Below are 18,750 nucleotides of genomic sequence, written 5' to 3' on the forward strand. Positions count from 1 at the left end.
TGTGAGAATTCAAAAATTATTATGTATTTTTCTACAATCCTTTTTTTTTAAGAATATTTAAAATTTTAGTATGAAAAAAAAATTTATTTTAATATAAATTTTATTTTAAATTTGTTTATTACCTTTTTATTTAAAAGTATATACACACAACTGGAATGAAAAGAAAAAAAAAAAAAAAAAAAAAAAAAAAAGGGAAAAAATTTAATTGTCTTATCTTAACATTCTTGGAATTGTATAAAAAATGGGGAATATATTTTTTCTTTATTTTTTTTTTTTTTTGATATGTTCCTAAAACTATTTGGGTTTATTCTTTTATGTCCTATAGAAAAATAATTATATTATAAAATGAGATAAATAAAGTATAACAATTTAAAGATTTCATAAAAAATTGTGAAAGTGTTATTATGTTATATAATTAAGTTTTAAAAGGAATATTTTAAATAGGACATAACATATATATATATTTATATATATATGAATAATCATTATATATTTCATATAAAATGTAAGTACATTTTGGATTAATTATAAATATATATGTATATATTTATTTATTATTTTTTTAATTTTATTAATTTTGTTCTTGTAGGAACTAGTATATTTATTCTTATACTTAACATTTTATTTTACTTTTATATATATATATATATATATTTTTTTTCCTTCTCATCATAAGCATTGGCATAATTTTATAAGAAATGCATCATTTATTGTTTATAATATGGTACATCATTTTAAATTATTATGTAAGTGGACAAGAATCTGCTACCAATTTTTATAAGTTCATCGATTCATTTGCTTCATCAACGTACATGTCTGAAGAGTCCGGAAGCTCGGCTTATGATGCTAAACGAGCTATTCAAAATAACCCGAATTATTGGTGTAGTTCGGGAAATCACTCAAATGATGAAGAAATAACATGGACGGGATATTTAAATACTAAAGGTTTTATTAAAGGGGTAAAAGTATCTTGGGCTTATAGCCCAGAATTTGTTAAAATATCTGTTTCTTCGGATGGGGAAAAATATCGTACTATTATTCCATATAAAAAGATATCTTCAAATGAAGCTTCATTTGATGAAATATATTTTTTTAAAAGATTAGAAGAAGCCATGTCAATAAAAATTGGTTTAAAGAATGCGAGGCACAAATATTTTGGTATAAGAGAAGTGAAACTAATAGGTGGTGGGAATCCTTACTTTTTATTATTATCAGGTATTAGTAGTGAAGAGGAGATGTGTTTACAAGTTGAAGAAGGTTTAATTAATAATGATAATACCTCAATAATTTTAGATTCTTGTACAAATGCTTTAGCTAGTGGTGATGGAAGAGAATTGTGGAAAACTAATTCAAATAATCAAGTTATTAGTGCTTTTAGCGATCCTCCTAAATGTTTATCTGTTGTTAATTTAGATGATTTAGAAAATAATAAAATTGTTTTATATGATTGTTTAAGAGCTTTAGAAGATGGAGATGGGAAATCTAATTGGATTTTTGAATCCAATTCTCAAATAAGACTACAAAAAAGTGGAGATGCGTTTTGTATTTCTCAAAAGAATATATATGGAAATATTCCTGGTATTCATGATATTCTCCTCAATTTAGATGTCTCTATTTATTCTAATTCTACTTTAGATGATGATCATAATCCGGATAATACGATTGATGGGAATTTGAACAGCTATTGGGCATCTGCTACATTCACTGATAATTATGATCATTTGGTATATTTAGTCCTAGATTTAAACAAAATAACAGATTTATCTAGAATCAAAATATATTGGGAATATCCACCATTACATTATAATATATCTGTAAGTACTGATAATCAGAATTTCACGGTTGTTTCGGAAAATTTAGCTAACCCAAGTTATATAACAGTCGATTCATTAAAAAATATGGAAACAAGATATATCAAAATATCCATGATAAAAACTCATCCTAAACATGGAGAATTAGGTGACAACTTTTTATATGGAATACGATCTATTGAAGTTCAAGCAAACAATCTAGAAACGGTTATAAATCATTGTAGGGATGCAGCTAATTCAGATGATGCAAGAGATAAATATTTTGTAGAATATATTACCGAATTTGATAAAGATTTAACTAATAAATTAATTAATCTTGAAGATGATGTAACAAAAAATGTTAGTTCTATTAGTGATAATTTGTCAAAATTAGAAGAATTATTACCTAATATTGAAACATGTTTGGAGGAAAAAAAAACATATGATGAAGAATTAAAAGAATCGAAAGAAAAAGCAAATGATTTAAATAATAAATTATCCTTATTAACATCTGTTAATGTTAATACATTAGATAGTGATATATTAAAATTAGGAATTCTCCCTGGTGATTCATATAACTTCCCAGCTAACGATTGTGCTGTTATTAAGAATGTTCAAGAAAATCCCTTGTCTGGATTTTATTGGATAAAACCAAAATGTTCCCCAGAACCTTTAAGAGTATATTGTGATATGGATTCGAGTACATCTATTTATATTTGGAATGGAAATCCGCCTAAATCGCCTGACCATTTAATAACAAATATGATAAATTCAGTTAATGACATAAGACAACATTGTGCTGAAGTAGGATTACAGCCATTAATTTTAAGATCTAAAAATCAATTAAATAGTTTGATTATATCTTTAAAAAAGATAGGTTATTCATTAAATGGAAAGGTTAATATTCCATTAGCTTATGATTATTCTTGTGATCATGGAAGTTGTAGTGGTAGGTTCCATGATTTATTAAATGGAAATATTGACATAAGTACATTAATATATTTGAAAGCATCTGAATCACCAGATAGTACAAAAGTTCGACAAACTGCAGGAATATCATATGATGATGGATCTTTTAAATTTTTTAATTTAGAAACATCAGATATATCTGCTATTGTATGTTCTACCAATTCGACAGAGAATGATTCTGCATTACAATATTTGAGCATTAATTGTGAAACGACCGGTATGGAAGATTCATTTCATTCAATTGTTAATACAAATATAGTTGTGTTATGTCCATTAGGTTGTGATGATGAAAAATATCATGATGCTTCAATATATGGAAGTAGAGGTACATATTCAGATAATAGTTCTATATGTAGGGCTGCCATACATTCTGATATTATAGATAATAAGGGAGGTTTAGTTAATGTAACTATTGAATCTGGTATGGACCATTATGTTGGGTCTATAAATAATAATATAGAATCTATTTCATTGAATAAAAATGAAAAAGGTTTATTAGATATAATACCTGAAGAGAAAGAAGGAACTAATAATATTAGAGAAGAAAGTAGTATTTTTCATCATAAAACAATTAGAGTGAGTAGTTTAATAGAAGATTGTCCATTAGATTTATTTTTGTTTAATCAAACATCCTTTTTAGAAAAAGGAAATAATATAAGAAATAATAAAGGTACTGAATTGAAATATAATGACGATGAAAATATGACTGTTAAAAATTTTCATGAATTAATTTCCAATTTAATGGAAAACATTGATGCTATTCATGGTGTTGATTCTTCTGTAATTTCGATAGTTCAAGAAGAAACTATACGTATAATTGAAAAGACCAAAAAAGAATTAAAACCAGCAGATATGTTATCAAAAAAACAAATTGAAGATGCTATGAATTTATATAATTTAACTGAGAATTTGGCTATATATTTATATGACTTATCTTCAAAATATATACAAGATTTAGAGAAGCTAAAAAACACTTTGGAAGAGTTAAAAGGAGCACAAAAAGTGGCTCATAATTTTGGAACATTCAAATTGAATTATGAAACCATGAATTTTTCAACTCATTTTTCTTTATTTGACTCTAATTTGATAAAAAACAAGGAAAGTGTTTGGGGATATTCAGATACTAATATATTGGGACATGAGAATAGTATTGGTCAAATGAATAGTGTATCAAGTCAAGAAATAGGGGAAGGGTATTATGCAAAATTGAAAGGGTTAAATTTTTATGACTTTGATTTTAATATAAGTGTTTTAAGTAGGGGAACCGGTTGTTTAGGAGTTGTTTTTCGAGCTAAAGATGATTTTAATTTTTATTTATTTGACATATGTGATAAAGATGGTACGAAGAGATTATCAAAGGTCGAAAATGGGCAAGTACATATATTAAAAAAAGTGGTAAATTCTGATGTAACGTTAAATAACCAATGGAATAAATACAAAATAATAACAAAGCATGCAAATATAGATATATATGAAGTAGATAAGGATAATAATATGATTAAAATATTAAGTTCTTTAGATGAAAGATTTTTATCTGGTACTGTTGGTTTATATTCACAAATATATGGTTTAGGAACATTTTTTGATGATTTAGAGGTGATTGCTCTTCCTTGCACACAATTATCTGAATTGAATACTTTGAATAAAAATGTAAAATCAAATTGTCCTTATTATAAAGAAAACTATTTAAATAATTTAATGTCGTATGATATTATATATAATCCTAATAATTATTTTAACTGGAATGTTGAAAAGGAAAATGAGCAGAATTATTTATTATGCTCTAAAAATGAAGAAGAGGTTAAAAATGCGAAGGATGAAAAAGATATATATACTATAGTTTTATTAAAATTAAGAGAATGTACAGATGGTACATTTAATTTTGATATACAAGTTTCTGATGATGAAACTGGTAATATATCTAAGAAATTGTCTTATATATATATACTTTTTCATTATAAAGATGAAAACAATTTTAATGCTCTTGAAATGAAAGATGGGAAATTAGCATTTTTGACAAATAAAAATGGGAAATCATTCATACTTTCAGAAAGAAATGAAGAAGAAAATGATAATAATAAAAATATCGAAAAAAGGTTTACATTTGTGCAGAATGAATGGATACATGTCAATTTACATTTTGATAAATCAACATTTAAAGTTATAATAATAACTAATAATAATGAAGATAAATTTGTTTTATCTGCAAAAAGTAGGAATGATGTTCCTTTGGGAAAGGTTGGGTTTTTAGTTCATAATTTTGATGAAGTCAAATTTGATTCAATATTATTAAATTCTCCTACTATAACAAAAGTAGATGAGAATTTTCTTCAAGTAAAATCTAAAACTTGGGCAAATTGTGAAGATTCTGTACATGTATTACATAGAAGATTTTCATGTGAAACGGATATATATCCAAATGAAACAAAAGAGAAACATATTAAATGTATAAAAAATTTTTGTAAAGAATGTTGTTTATATCATACACAATTATTAGATAGTAATGAAAAAAATGAATGTGAAAAACATTGTAAGCAAAATGATAATTTAGCAGCAAAAATGCAAACTCTCTTTGAAAAATTTATAAACAGATGTGTTTCATTAAATGAAAATGAGGATTATGAAACTTGTGATAAAAATGATAAGAAATGTAAGAATAAAGTTTGTGTACTTTGTTGTAAGAAACATGACCCAACAACATCCAAAGAATTAAAGGTTTTACCTATGAACCAATTTAAGAAGATACAAGAAAACGAAATAATAGAATGTCAATTACAGTGTAATATGATCCATTCTATATAAAATATTACCATGTGAAAATTTTACTGCAACATGAATATATTCAATAACATATAAAAGTTTATGAAGAAATTTTATATAAAATTGTGATAAACGTTTATTAATAAAGAAGAAAAATGTGTAAAATATAAAAAGTGCATTTCTTTTAATATGATTTTTTATTATATTATAAATCCGTTTGATGGGTACATACATACATACATATATATATATATATATATATGTATATTTTAATTTTTTTTTTTTTTTTTTTTTTTTTTTCATAATATGATTCTTTTTTATAAACCCCCTATTATATATTTATATATATATATATATTTTTTTTATACAAAATAATCGTTACGTATGAACAATTAAAACTATTAATATTCCTATTTGATTAATAATATTTTTTACAAATGTTCCTATATATTGGAAACATTCAAATAAAACAAAAATAATGAACTTTAATTTTTTTTTCTTTTTTATCCCATATTACATATATTATTATTATAGTGTATTTTATTTTTACATAAAAAATAAAGAGTTATACATACATATATATATATATATATATATATATATATATATATATATATTTTTGTAATTTTCTACTACAAAAAAAAAAAAAAAAAAAAAAAAAATTTATATATATATATATATATTTATAATAAATAGAAAAACAAAAAATTGGTTATTTATTTACATGTATAGACATATTTTATTTAATAAATTTAAAATCATCATTATTTATATAATTTGATAAAACATTAATTTTATTATTGAATAAAAATTCCTTATCAAAGGAATTGTATGTATTTAAAAAGTTCTGCATATTTAAATTTTCTTCATCAGATGATGAATCATTAAAAGTGCTGTCACTTAAACAAGCTGAAAATTGTTCTATATTAGATATATTATTATTTATATTACCTTTAGAATTGCTTATACTATTATCTATAGAATCTCCATTTACTTGAATATTATTATAATTATAATTATTATTATCGTTATATGTATGCTGTTGATTTATGTCTAAGGAGTCATATATATTTAACATACCATTTATTTTACCATCCTTATCGATATGATTCGTTTGTATGTTTCCTTCTATCATCATATGTGCATCATTTTTATTAATTAATTTTTTTTGTTTTTTTTTATGTTTATTATGTAATAAATATGTTTTTAATTTGTTACAAAATTGTGAATCACTTTGTTGTTCATTAAATAAAATTTTAGATAATTTTGCGTCTAAGGATAATATATTTTTTATATGGTATCTTCCTATTCCTAACAAGAAATCATGGTTATATACAATGTTGTTGTTAAAATCGTCAAAATCTTCTATATCAAATCCGAATATTCTTAAATCATTAAATGGAGAATAATGTAAGATTTTAGATTCTGTATTATTTAATATGTTATATATATTTGGGAATATATTAATAAATGTATCTAAATTATTTTCTCCGATAAAATTTTCTACACTCTTTTTATAATTTAAAAGATTCATGGTCATTTCATCATTATCAATATTACATGTTATAATTTCTTTGGATTCTTTATTTTTTTTATCAGTGATATTTTTGTATTTATCAACGATACCATTTTCAATTAAATGGTTGTGTGTGTGTTCGTCATGCGGGTCTTCTCTTTTTTCTTTAGTATCCAACCCATCTTCAACATGGTCAGAATTATTATTATGTTGTAGCTGTTGTGTATTATTATTATCATTATTATTATCATTATTATTATTTATATGAAAATTTTGGACTGTATTTTTATTATGTGATCCCCTATTTTGATCATCATTTTGCTGATATTCACCCATAACCTTTGATCTTTTATTATGTGTTGTATTATTTTTGAGTATATCATATGAATATTCTCTTTTTCCGGTATATAAAGATATAGCGTCATTGTATTTTTCAGCGTTATTATTTAATAAGGAATAATTTTTAAGGTTATAATCATAAAATATAGAATCTTCAAAAAATATATGATATAATGATTTACTTACATTTGTGTAATTACACAAAAGTGGCATTTTGCTTTTTTCATCTAATAATGCATTTAATAATAACTGAAAAACGTCTTCTGACTTTTCATTACAATTTATTATTTTTTTTACAAAAGAAGGAAAATGTTCTTCATCTAATATATGTTCTAAGGTACCTATATATTCATGAGGAAACATAAAATTACTATTATTCATATTATTATTATTATTATTATTATTAAATCCTTGATCATTCATAACATTTTTATTATTTTTTTGATTTGATGCTTGCTTGGATTTATTAACACTATGACTTTTTTTAAGGGCGCCTTTTTTATTATATTCTTTTTGATTATTATCTAATTTAATTTTATGTATATTTTTATCTATTTTAGATGGTCTACCAACTCTTCCACCTTTTTTTTGTTTTTCTATTTTTTTATTTTCTTTTAAGGAATTTCTTTTAGTAGCATTAACTAAGGTTGCATTCTGTTGTATAATATTTAAGGCTTCTTTATCATCTTTATGATAAAATAGGTGTATGTTCATATATTTCGTTTGAATTTTAATATTTAATTTTTTATAATAAGTTTCTATATCTTCAGCAAATTTATAATATATTGTACTTGGGTCATTATATGTATAACAATTATTAATAATTAAAAGAACATCTTTCTCAAATTCTTGAAAACTTTTATATTTAAAATTCTGAAGTTTCTGTTTCATTGTTGTAAAATCCATAGGTTCTTTTATGACATTCAAATAATCAGGTACTAACTGTACATTCACAGGATATAAAAATATTCTTTTCTTATCAAAAGCTATTAGCTTATTTAATAAATTTGTTAGTACTTCATTCTTGCTCTTTAATTCTTCAATCTCGTCATACTTTATTTTGCTTATATTCATTTTGTAAAAAGAAAAATTAGAATATATCGTATATATATGTACAAGTCTATAAATATATATATTTTATTAAATCATAGCACATGTTTGATACCATACAATACTAAAAAAAATATATATCATAATATATATATATATATATATATATATATATAATATATATAATATTTTTGGAATTACAACATATTCTTTTATGTATATGATAAGGTGAACATTACTATTTCTAAACCTTATTCAAATACTTTTTTTTTTTTTTTTTTTTTTTTTTTTTTTTTTTTTTTGCCACACTTTGATAATTATAAAATAAATTATTACAATTTACAAGTATACATATTATATATATATATATATATATATTAAATATATATTTTATTAAAAAATTATATCATCTATATATAAATATGTTTTTTTTTTTTTTTTATTCATAAGAAATAAAGAAATAATATTTTAATATATAAATATATGATAATATACTATATAAATATTATCACACAAAAACAAAAGAAAATTAAAAAATAAAAAATGGCATAAAATAAATTAAAATAAAGTAGATGGTTGTAAAAAGAATATATAATATTATTATAACCATATAAGTTTATATGTATTCACAATTAAAATGGTTGATTGTATTTTATTATTTTATATTTTATTTTATTTTATTTTATTTTATTTATTTTGTTTTTTTTGAAAAATATGTCACAAGAATATATAATATATATATAATATTATAATACAAAAATCTTAAAGCATTCAAGAATTTTTTTATCCTTTGTGCTTTTCTCATCTGTTGTTTTTCAACATTTTTCGTTATAATTCCTTTCTTTTTTTTTTGAAAATTTAAAAATAAATAAAATGTTATATTAATAATAATTATAATATCGTTTTAATATTTTAAAATCATCTCACAAAAAAAAGGAAAAAAAAAAAGAAAAACAAGAAAGAATATATCTTTATATAGATAGATAAATTAAATAAATATATATTCATAATTTGTATGTAATATATAAATATATTATATATAATTATAAACATATTAATATATATCATATAAATAAATTTTTTTTTTTTTATACTTATATTAGTAAATCTTAAAAATAAAAAATATATAATATTTTATAATATATATAAATATTTAATAACACAATATATAACAAATATTTGTAACAAAATAAAACAATTAGGTTTTATATGTTATATATTAAAAAAAAGGTTAGAAAAATTTTGGAAGAATGAATTATAAGGAAAAAATATATAATTTTTTATATAAAATATATAAATATATAAATATATAATAAAAATATAAATATATATATATATATATATATATATATATATATATATAACAGTATATTATTTTATATGAAAATATTTAAAAATATAAAAAAACAATAAATAAAAATATATAAATGAAGCATTATAATATTATATAAAATATTAAATATGTTCACATATAATAATAATCCATTATATATAAAAAATTATAATATAAATCAAAAGAAAATATATATTATATATATAATAATATATATGAATTTTATATATATTAATTTTCCCCCCCCTTTTTAAATACATAAATAAAAAAAAAAAAAAAGGGAAAATTTTAGTTGCTTTAATTTTTTGTACACTAAACATGAATTATAGAAAATAAAAATTAATAAACAAAAAAATAATAAAAATTAAAAAAAAAAAAAAAAAAAAAAAAGATTTAATTTTAATATAATTATTAAAAAATTGCTTTTTATATAATTCTTTTTCAAAAAATTTTAAATACAATTTTTTAAATTATATCTATAAAAAAAAAAAAAAAAAATAAATGGATACCTTAAAAATTTATTGTAAAAATAACAAAATTTTTGCTAAAAAAAAATAAATATTCCTTTAATGTAACATAATATATATATATATAATAATTTTACAATAAAGATATATTTTTTTATTTTTAATATTTTTTAAAAATATGTAAAAATTAATAAAAAGGAAAAAAAAACAAATTAAAAATTTATAATAAAAAAGGAAAGAAAAATTATGAATATATTTGAGAAGTTTTTGTCTGAAATGTTTTTTTTTTTTCTTTTTTTTTTAAATATTGAAAATTATATATAAAAATGTAATAAAATAAATATATGTAAAATACAACATCATGCTATTATATGCATTTATGTATAGAAAAGAAGAGATAATTTCTTCTTTATTGGGGTAAATATATAATTATAAACATGTAAAAATGAAGTCATAAATAATTAAGTATTTTTAATATTCCTTGGATTTTATTTTTTTTTAATTAATTCTTGATAAAATGCAACAAAGATTGATATTATAAATAAAGTAATATATATATATATATATATTTATTTATTTATTTATTTATTTTTGGTATATCTCTTTAATTCGTTAAATTATATGTGTCTTTTTAATTTTATATATATTTTTCTTTTAATATATAAAAATTATTTAAAATGGAAAATTTTCGCATAAAATTATTTCGTTGTCCTTAAATTTTTTTTTTCTAAATTTATAATAAATGTAATATATATAATATTAAATACACTTTTTGTTTTATATAAATATATTTTATAATAGGCACACATATAAAAATATATATATATATATATATAATATAAAGCATATTAAAGTACTTATTTTCCTTTTTCTTTCTTTCTTTCTTTCTTTTTTTTTTCTGTCTCTCTTTCTCTTTTATGGTTAGGGAAATAATATTTTTACATGTGGGACAATGTGGGAATCAATTAGGACATGAGTTTTGGTCTGTTGCCATAAAGGAACAGTTAAATAAAAAACTGAATGATAAGAAAGAATGTTTGAATAAAAATATATTTTTGAACGATTCCATGTCTTCTTTTTTTTTTGAAGAATTAAAGGAAAATAATAATTGTAGTAAGAAAGAAAATTTGAAAGCTCGCGCTATATTGATAGATACCGAAACAGGTGTAGCAAATGAAATTATGAAAAGTACGATTTCTCCATATATTGATGAAAATAATATTTTTACACAGCAGTCTGGTGCAGGTAATAATTGGTCTCAAGGATATATGTATTATGGTAAAATGTATGAAAATATTATTGATAATATTATAAGAAGAAATGTAGAAAAGTGTGATTCTTTACAATCATTTTATATTACTTCATCTTTAGGAGGAGGAACAGGTTCTGGATTAGGTTCTTATATATTAGAAATGTTATCTGATACATTTCGGGAAATTAAATTTAGTAATTGTGTTTTTCCTTCAGTATGTGATGATGTAATTACATCTCCTTATAATAGTTTTTTTGCTCTAAATAAAATTCATGAATTTTCTAATTGTGTATTGCCAGTGTCTAATGACGCCCTGTTAAATATTTTAAATAGCAAAAAATTAAGAGAAATTGACAAAACGGTAAAAAATAACAATATAAATAGTGTTAATGACAAGAATACATCTATTGTTAAAAATGATTATTCAAAGATGAATAATATTGTTGCTAATGTAATATTAAATTTAACTAGCTCAATGAGATTTGAAGGTTCTTTAAATGTTGATATAAATGAAATATGTACTAACCTAATACCTTATCCATTTTTTAATTTTTTACTTTCCTCTTTAAGTCCATGCATAGAATCAGAAAGTATAAGGACATTTGATCATTTGTTTAAAAATGTGTTAAGTCAAAATAATCAAATGCTTATTGCTAATCCTAAAGATGGACTGAGTTTATCTATGGCATTTCTAGTAAGGGGAAATATAAACATATCTGATGTTACGAAAAATGTTTTGTTAATAAAAAATAATTTAAATATTTTAAAATACAACAAAGATGCCACAAAAATTGGCATCTGTAATGTTTCCCCTTTAAATCAACCATATAGTTTATTATGTTTAATAAATTCTTGTGAAATCAGAAATACATTCTTACAAATACTAGAAAGGTTTAATAAATTATTTAAGAGGAAAGCTCATTTACATCATTATTTAGAATATTTATCAATGGATGATATTTTAGAATTTAAAGAAAAAATACAAAACTTAATTTTCGAATATAGTTACATACAGAAAAATTTATTTTGTTCTCCAAAGTTTTTAAATGAAAAAGCGATTAATATGTTAGGTTATGACATATGTGAAGAAAGTGATGTTCATGTTACTAATAAGGATAATACAGATTTAGATATTACAGTTTGTCCTTATTATTTAAAATCAAAATTGAAAAAATATGATAAAACGGTCAACTGGTTTGATTTTAAAAATAAGCCAATCATATAAAATGGAAAAAAAAAAAAAAATAAAATAAAATAAAATAAATAAATAAAAAAATAAAAAAATAAAAAAATAAGAAAATAAGAAAATAAAAAAATATATTACAAAATAAATAAGAAGAATGGAAAAACACCTAGTGTTATAATATCTTAAAATTATTCAATTAGTATAATATATTTGAGAATATTTTATAATATTAATGAAAAAGTTATAGTTAATTATAAATAATAATTTTATATATATTATCTTATTGTATATATATATATATATATATAATTAATATTATTTTTTTATGTGATCATGTAAAATATTTTAAATTTTGTTTTTTTTTTTTCTCAAAATAATAAAATTTTTGTAACAATATTGTATAAATATTACAAAAGTGTGAATGTAAACAGATAATGTAATATATATTTTATATATATATATATATATATATATATATATGTACATATATATTGTTGATCTTGTTTTATATATTTATATATGTTAAAAGATGTGTATGAAAAATGTAGTTTTTTTTTCAAGTACATTATTTTAAAATGTTTGATAAATTAGAAAGATAAATAGTTTTACATATTTAGTGGACATTTTAACTTAAAAAGTATAAAAACAATGGGAAGTATAGATATATATTTTTTTAAACCATTATTAAATTCTTGCTCATCGAATTGTTCTAGTATATTTTTTATTATTATAAACTATATTTTGTGTTTGTCCAAATTAGGCTCTTATATAAAAATATATATTAAAAATTGAAAAATAAGTATTATATAAAAAATGTAATATAAAGAACTATGTAATTTATGTTTTGATTTTGAGAACCTGAAAATATTAAAAATTCAAAATGGACCATTATCTATTTTGTAGAAAGCTCTTATGTGTTTTAAAAATAAATATCCATAGTTTAGAAAAACAGATATAATAAAATAATACATGATAAAATTGAACAATATATATATATATATATATATATATTTAAACATTTCTTTCCAAATTAATAATGATTCTGTGAAAACGTTTTGATATTTATTATTCGATTTTATCTTATTTTATTTTATATGATTTGATATGATATAATTTTTTTTTTTTTTTTTAATAATTCTCCATTATACAATATATTTTAAAAACATATATCTTATTACATTCATTTCATGTATTGAAACCATTTCATACACCTTTCAAATTTTGATATTAATTTTGCATTGTTGTTCCATCCTTTTTGTCATTTAAATTTTTACTATTTCGATAGTATTCCAATAAAATAAGAAGATATATAAAATAGTAATAAATATAATATATAGAATATAATCTGTATTGTACGAAAGTTGAACACTTGCAACTTTTTTTTTTTTTCTTTTTTTTTTTTTTATTATTATATATAAGTAGTGAAATTTTGTTATATAATATGAATATTTTCTTTACATTTTATACAGAAAAATAGTTTCATTTTTTCTTAAATTGTTTTCTCTAAAATTTTGTAATTTTATATAATAATAAAGACAACCTTTTAAATACTATCCTGAATTAATTTTTAATTTTTATATTTATCATTTTGAAATATAAGTAGGATAGGATAAAAGTTATGGTGCATTAACCTATTTAAATATTATTTCATAAGAGGAATATAAATATAAATATATATATGTATATTTACATATTTATATATTTATATATTTTTATATATATATATATATATATATATATATATATATATATATATATATATTTATTTATTTATTTTATTTTTGATGATCTTTCCATTACAGTTTCAAAATATTACATGTTTTGTAGTAAAAGAATAAGAAATTATTTGAAGACTTTATTAATTTATTTATTAATTATTTTATTTTTTAAAAATATATTTATCAGAATTTCATATTTTATATAGTTTTACGGAGAATAAATATGTCTGAACCAAATTCAACAAGTTCACTTTTGGGAAATGCACTACGCTCAACAGTACAAACATTAGCTCAGTTAGTTTCTGAAAGTACTCCTCTTACTACTGAAGTTGGAGAAGTTGAAAATTTAACTTTGTCTGGATCTTCTTTGGCTTCATCCTTATTTCCTGGTTCTCAAGTAACTCCAACACAATCTTCCTTAGCCAATTCAACAGGGGCAGGTGATAGATTGGTGCTTGTAGGTGCTTTGAGAAGAATTAAATCTTTTTTAAGAGGACTTTTTTCAGTTCAGTCTTCTACATTATATAATTCAGGTGGAGTTACAACAACTGAAAGTACAGTTATTTCAAGTACTGCTACTGACGGATTAGTAGAACGTGCAGTGAGCACAATATCGGATATGCTGAAAGGTAGTAATGAATCTTCCTATAGTAATTTGTTATCTGGGAATTCAACATTAGTTTCATCAAATGTGACAAATTCAACCTGTGGTTCATTAGAAGGAAATGTACATAGATTTGAAACTGTTTTGGTCGTATTCATTATAATGTTTTGTATCTTAGGAATTATTTGGTCCATGGTTTGCCGGAAGGTATATATATTTATTTATTTATTTATTTATTTATATTCTTTTAATTCTTTTAATTCTACTTTTTAGGAAAGGGAACATTTAAAGGAACTTTTCTGCGGAGAAGACAAAACCAAAGAACCAAGAGCGATGCTATTAGATTCGTTAAATAAAATAGAAGAATGTATATATGAAAATCCTGATGAAGATGATAAACAAAATAAAGAAGAAAAACAAGAAGAAGATAATAGTGACAGCCTTTATGAAAATTTAAATATGGATGAAGACAGTGATTATGATAATGTTTGTTCTGGTAGAAGAAGAAGAAGATATCATGATGAAAATGGTAATGAAGAAGAGAATATTAGTTTTGTTAGAAATAAAAGGAATGATAATGAAGATGAAGAAGAAGTAACATACATAAATGAATGAAATATAAGAATATATACACACATAAATACATACATACATACATATATATATTACATATTATAAAACAAATTTGGTTGAATTATATTTTATCTTTTAACTATAATATAGTAATATTATTTCTCATATTTTTATTTTATATAAAACAATGTTGTAATTATATTATTAATATCTTGAAATTTTATTAATGTGCACATATATTTATTGTTCCAATTTTGTTAAATATTTATAAATATATATTATTTTTTCTTATATTTGTAATGTATGAAACATTTTCATTTTTATTTGAAAAAAAAAAAGAAGAAAACATAATATATATTATAATATTGTGGAACTTTATATAAGCAAGTTTTATTATTCTGTATGGTTATTAAATGGATATATTTTTTTTTTCTTATAAAATATAAAATATATTATGAAATAAAACGAAATAATATATTTATTAATAATTATATAAAATTAAAAATTTTTTAAATATATTTATGGTTCTTTATGTTTTTTTTTTTTTTTTTTTTTTTTTTTTTTTCACAAGGATTCAAATGCTTATATTTGAAATTTTTTTTTTATATCCCAAAATAGGAATATAAAATGAAAAAATAGTTAATGGTTTTCTTTAAAAGCTTTTTACAAATTAATATAATACTACGAATAAAATATACTTGGATGTTTCAATTTAAATCGTGTTAAATTAAAATATGTTCAATAATTTTTTTTTTTTTTTTTTGTGCATTTAATAAAAATTATGATGATCATTTAGTTTATATTAATATTATAATTTATATGTGTGAATTTTAATTGAAGGTTTATAAAGATTTGGCATGCATATATAATATATATAATATATATAATATATATATATATATAATATATTCTTTTTAATTTGAATAAAATAAAAATAAAAAAAAAAACCACGCAATATATTTTATAAATATGTAACATTAAAAGTTTGTAGAATAAAATATATGTGATTGTATAAATATAAAAGTAGAAAAGCCTCTTATGGTATCTTTTTTTTTTTTTTTTTTTTTTTTATTTAATTTAAAAGTAATACATTTATATATATTGAAAAGACATATCATATATATAAATATATATTAAAAGAATAAAAATATTCATTTGTAAATATAGAAAAAAATAATGTCATGTATTTATACATTATTGCTAATTATGCTAGATTTAATTAAAAGCATTTCCATATATATATATATATATATGTTATAAATTAACCAAATGGTGAAATAAATTTGTATGCGAATGTAAATACATATTCTACAAAATGGTCTATATGTCATTAACATATATTTGAATGATATTGTAAGTATATTTAAGAGAAAAAAAAAAAAAAAAAAAAAGAATAAAAACGAATTTATTTAAATGGTACAAAGAGGTTATTATTTAATAATGAATCGACAAATTTTATTTCATGCAGATTTAAAAAATATTTCTCTCCTTCAAGTTTTATATTTCCCTTTTGGTTGCATTTAAAATATGGGGCTTTGTTTATTATTTTATTAAACTTATAATGAGCCCATTTAGAGATCTTTACCTTTTTTTTTTCTTTCTTTCTTTCTTTCTTTCTTTCTTTCTTTCTTTCTTTCTTTCTTTCTTTCTTTCTTTCTTTCTTTCTTTCTTTCTTTCTTTCTTTCTTTCTTTTTTTTTTTTTTTTTTTATTGTCACATATATTTGATTAAAAATATGTATAAATATATGATGTTTTATTTATTTTTTTTTTTTTTCTTAAATTTCCGACTATTTTTTATTAATGGTGGTTTATAGAAACGTATAAAATAAATAAATACATATATAAATATTAATTTTTTTTTTTTTTTTTTCCTATGTAGAATTTTATTAAAATCAATAATATTCTTATTAATAAACTTTCCAGTGTTGTACATAATAATTATTATATTTCTACCTGGTAAATAATTAAAGTTAAACATACCTAAAAAGGTACCCAAAAAAAAAAAAAACACAGAATGTAATATATATATATATATATTTATATGTATATATTAAAATGGTGTAAGATACAAAATAATAGAATTCTTAGAGAAAAGAAATTAAAAGTAGTTTTGTTATTATTTTAAAGTTTGTTATTCTAATCTTTCGAACTCATTTGTATTTATATTTTGAAAACAATTTATTATTTGTCCTTTTCTCGTGATAATGTCCACTATGTCCTTGTTTCAATACCTTTATGAAAATTTGAATATCATATATTAAAATATAAATAAGAGTAGATGTATTTGAAGAATTAATACATTTTTTTTTTTTTTTTTTTTTTTTTTGTGTGTGTGTTAATCATAAAAAATACTTTTATTTTTTATATTATTTACTTGTTTATATATTTATTTTATTTTTTTCTGTTATATATATATATATATATATATATATATATATATATATATATTTTTATTTTTTATTTTATTATTTATTTTTTTTTTCTTAAGTATGGCATATTTAAAAAAATTGTTCCTTATTCTGTTTTGTATGTATGTACCTAAAAAGGCGAATAAGTATGTAAAAAATATATCTCTAGCTGAAAAGCAACAGAAAGAAGAGACAAGTCCAAGTGAACAACGACCTGCTTATAATTTAATTGATCTTCTAGAGGAATTAGATATTTTGTCTATATCGAATAAAGATGAAGTAGAAAAACGAAGAAAGGAAACAACTCAAGAGACGCGGTTGTTAGGAAATATTGATTTAGGATATGGAAAATTAGGAGAGGGAATAAAGCATGAAAATTTACAGGAAGAATTAGGAAACAGATTATTTGGTAATGAACAACCAGGATATGGAAAAATGGAATATGAAGTATTAAGTGATGATAACATAGTGTATGAAAATATACAACATGATTTATTAAAAACAATAGAAGATGATGAAGAAATGTTAAAAGGAACTGAAAGGAAGGATAATATAGATATACTGAGGACTCCTGGAAGGGGAGAATATAATATGTGGTCTACTTCTGGACTAGGGTTCTATGAATTATATGATGGTTCAAGATTAGGAAGACCTGAATTATTAGGACGCCATTTATGGGGAAATTATGATTTATTCGGAGGTGGTCAAGCAAAATGTGAAGAAGAAAAAGAATTAATGGGAGCAGCTGGAGGAAGATATGTCGAAGAAGAGGTAGAGGGAGCAG

At 20.5% G+C, this 18,750-nt stretch overlaps 5 protein-coding genes across 5 annotated transcripts in view; 4 read left to right on the forward strand and 1 right to left on the reverse strand.

Moving 5' to 3' along the window:
• Window positions 1-698: 698 nt before the first annotated feature.
• On the forward strand, window positions 699-5,561 carry PF3D7_1475500 (LCCL domain-containing protein; the record flags this gene model as incomplete). Its single annotated transcript, XM_001348861.1, has 1 exon — window positions 699-5,561. One exon carries the CDS (start codon window positions 699-701, stop codon window positions 5,559-5,561), a length of 4,863 nt encoding a protein of 1,620 aa, XP_001348897.1.
• Window positions 5,562-6,258: 697 nt separating this feature from the next.
• On the reverse strand, window positions 6,259-8,448 carry PF3D7_1475600 (bromodomain protein, putative; the record flags this gene model as incomplete). The annotated part of the gene is made up of 1 exon (XM_001348862.1): window positions 6,259-8,448. The coding sequence occupies one exon, from the start codon at window positions 8,446-8,448 to the stop codon at window positions 6,259-6,261; it is 2,190 nt and encodes a 729-aa protein (XP_001348898.1).
• A 2,693-nt stretch (window positions 8,449-11,141) lies between these two features.
• PF3D7_1475700 (tubulin epsilon chain, putative) lies at window positions 11,142-12,701 on the forward strand (the record flags this gene model as incomplete). Its single annotated transcript, XM_001348863.1, has 1 exon — window positions 11,142-12,701. The coding sequence occupies one exon, from the start codon at window positions 11,142-11,144 to the stop codon at window positions 12,699-12,701; it is 1,560 nt and encodes a 519-aa protein (XP_001348899.1).
• A 1,902-nt stretch (window positions 12,702-14,603) lies between these two features.
• PF3D7_1475800 (conserved Plasmodium protein, unknown function) lies at window positions 14,604-15,599 on the forward strand (the record flags this gene model as incomplete). The annotated part of the gene is made up of 2 exons (XM_024473372.1): window positions 14,604-15,191; window positions 15,258-15,599. 2 exons carry the CDS (start codon window positions 14,604-14,606, stop codon window positions 15,597-15,599), a joined length of 930 nt encoding a protein of 309 aa, XP_024329214.1.
• A 2,448-nt stretch (window positions 15,600-18,047) lies between these two features.
• PF3D7_1475900 (KELT protein) overlaps window positions 18,048-18,750 on the forward strand; it is a gene marked incomplete at both ends in the record, with an annotated part of 2,412 nt that continues 1,709 nt past the window's right edge. The window contains one exon of the mRNA XM_001348865.2: window positions 18,048-18,750. This exon is cut by the window's right edge and continues 1,709 nt beyond it. Coding sequence (XP_001348901.2) covers window positions 18,048-18,750 — 703 coding nt within the window.

This window comes from Plasmodium falciparum (genome assembly GCF_000002765.6).
Source record: "Plasmodium falciparum 3D7 genome assembly, chromosome: 14".
NCBI lineage: Eukaryota > Apicomplexa > Aconoidasida > Haemosporida > Plasmodiidae > Plasmodium > Plasmodium falciparum.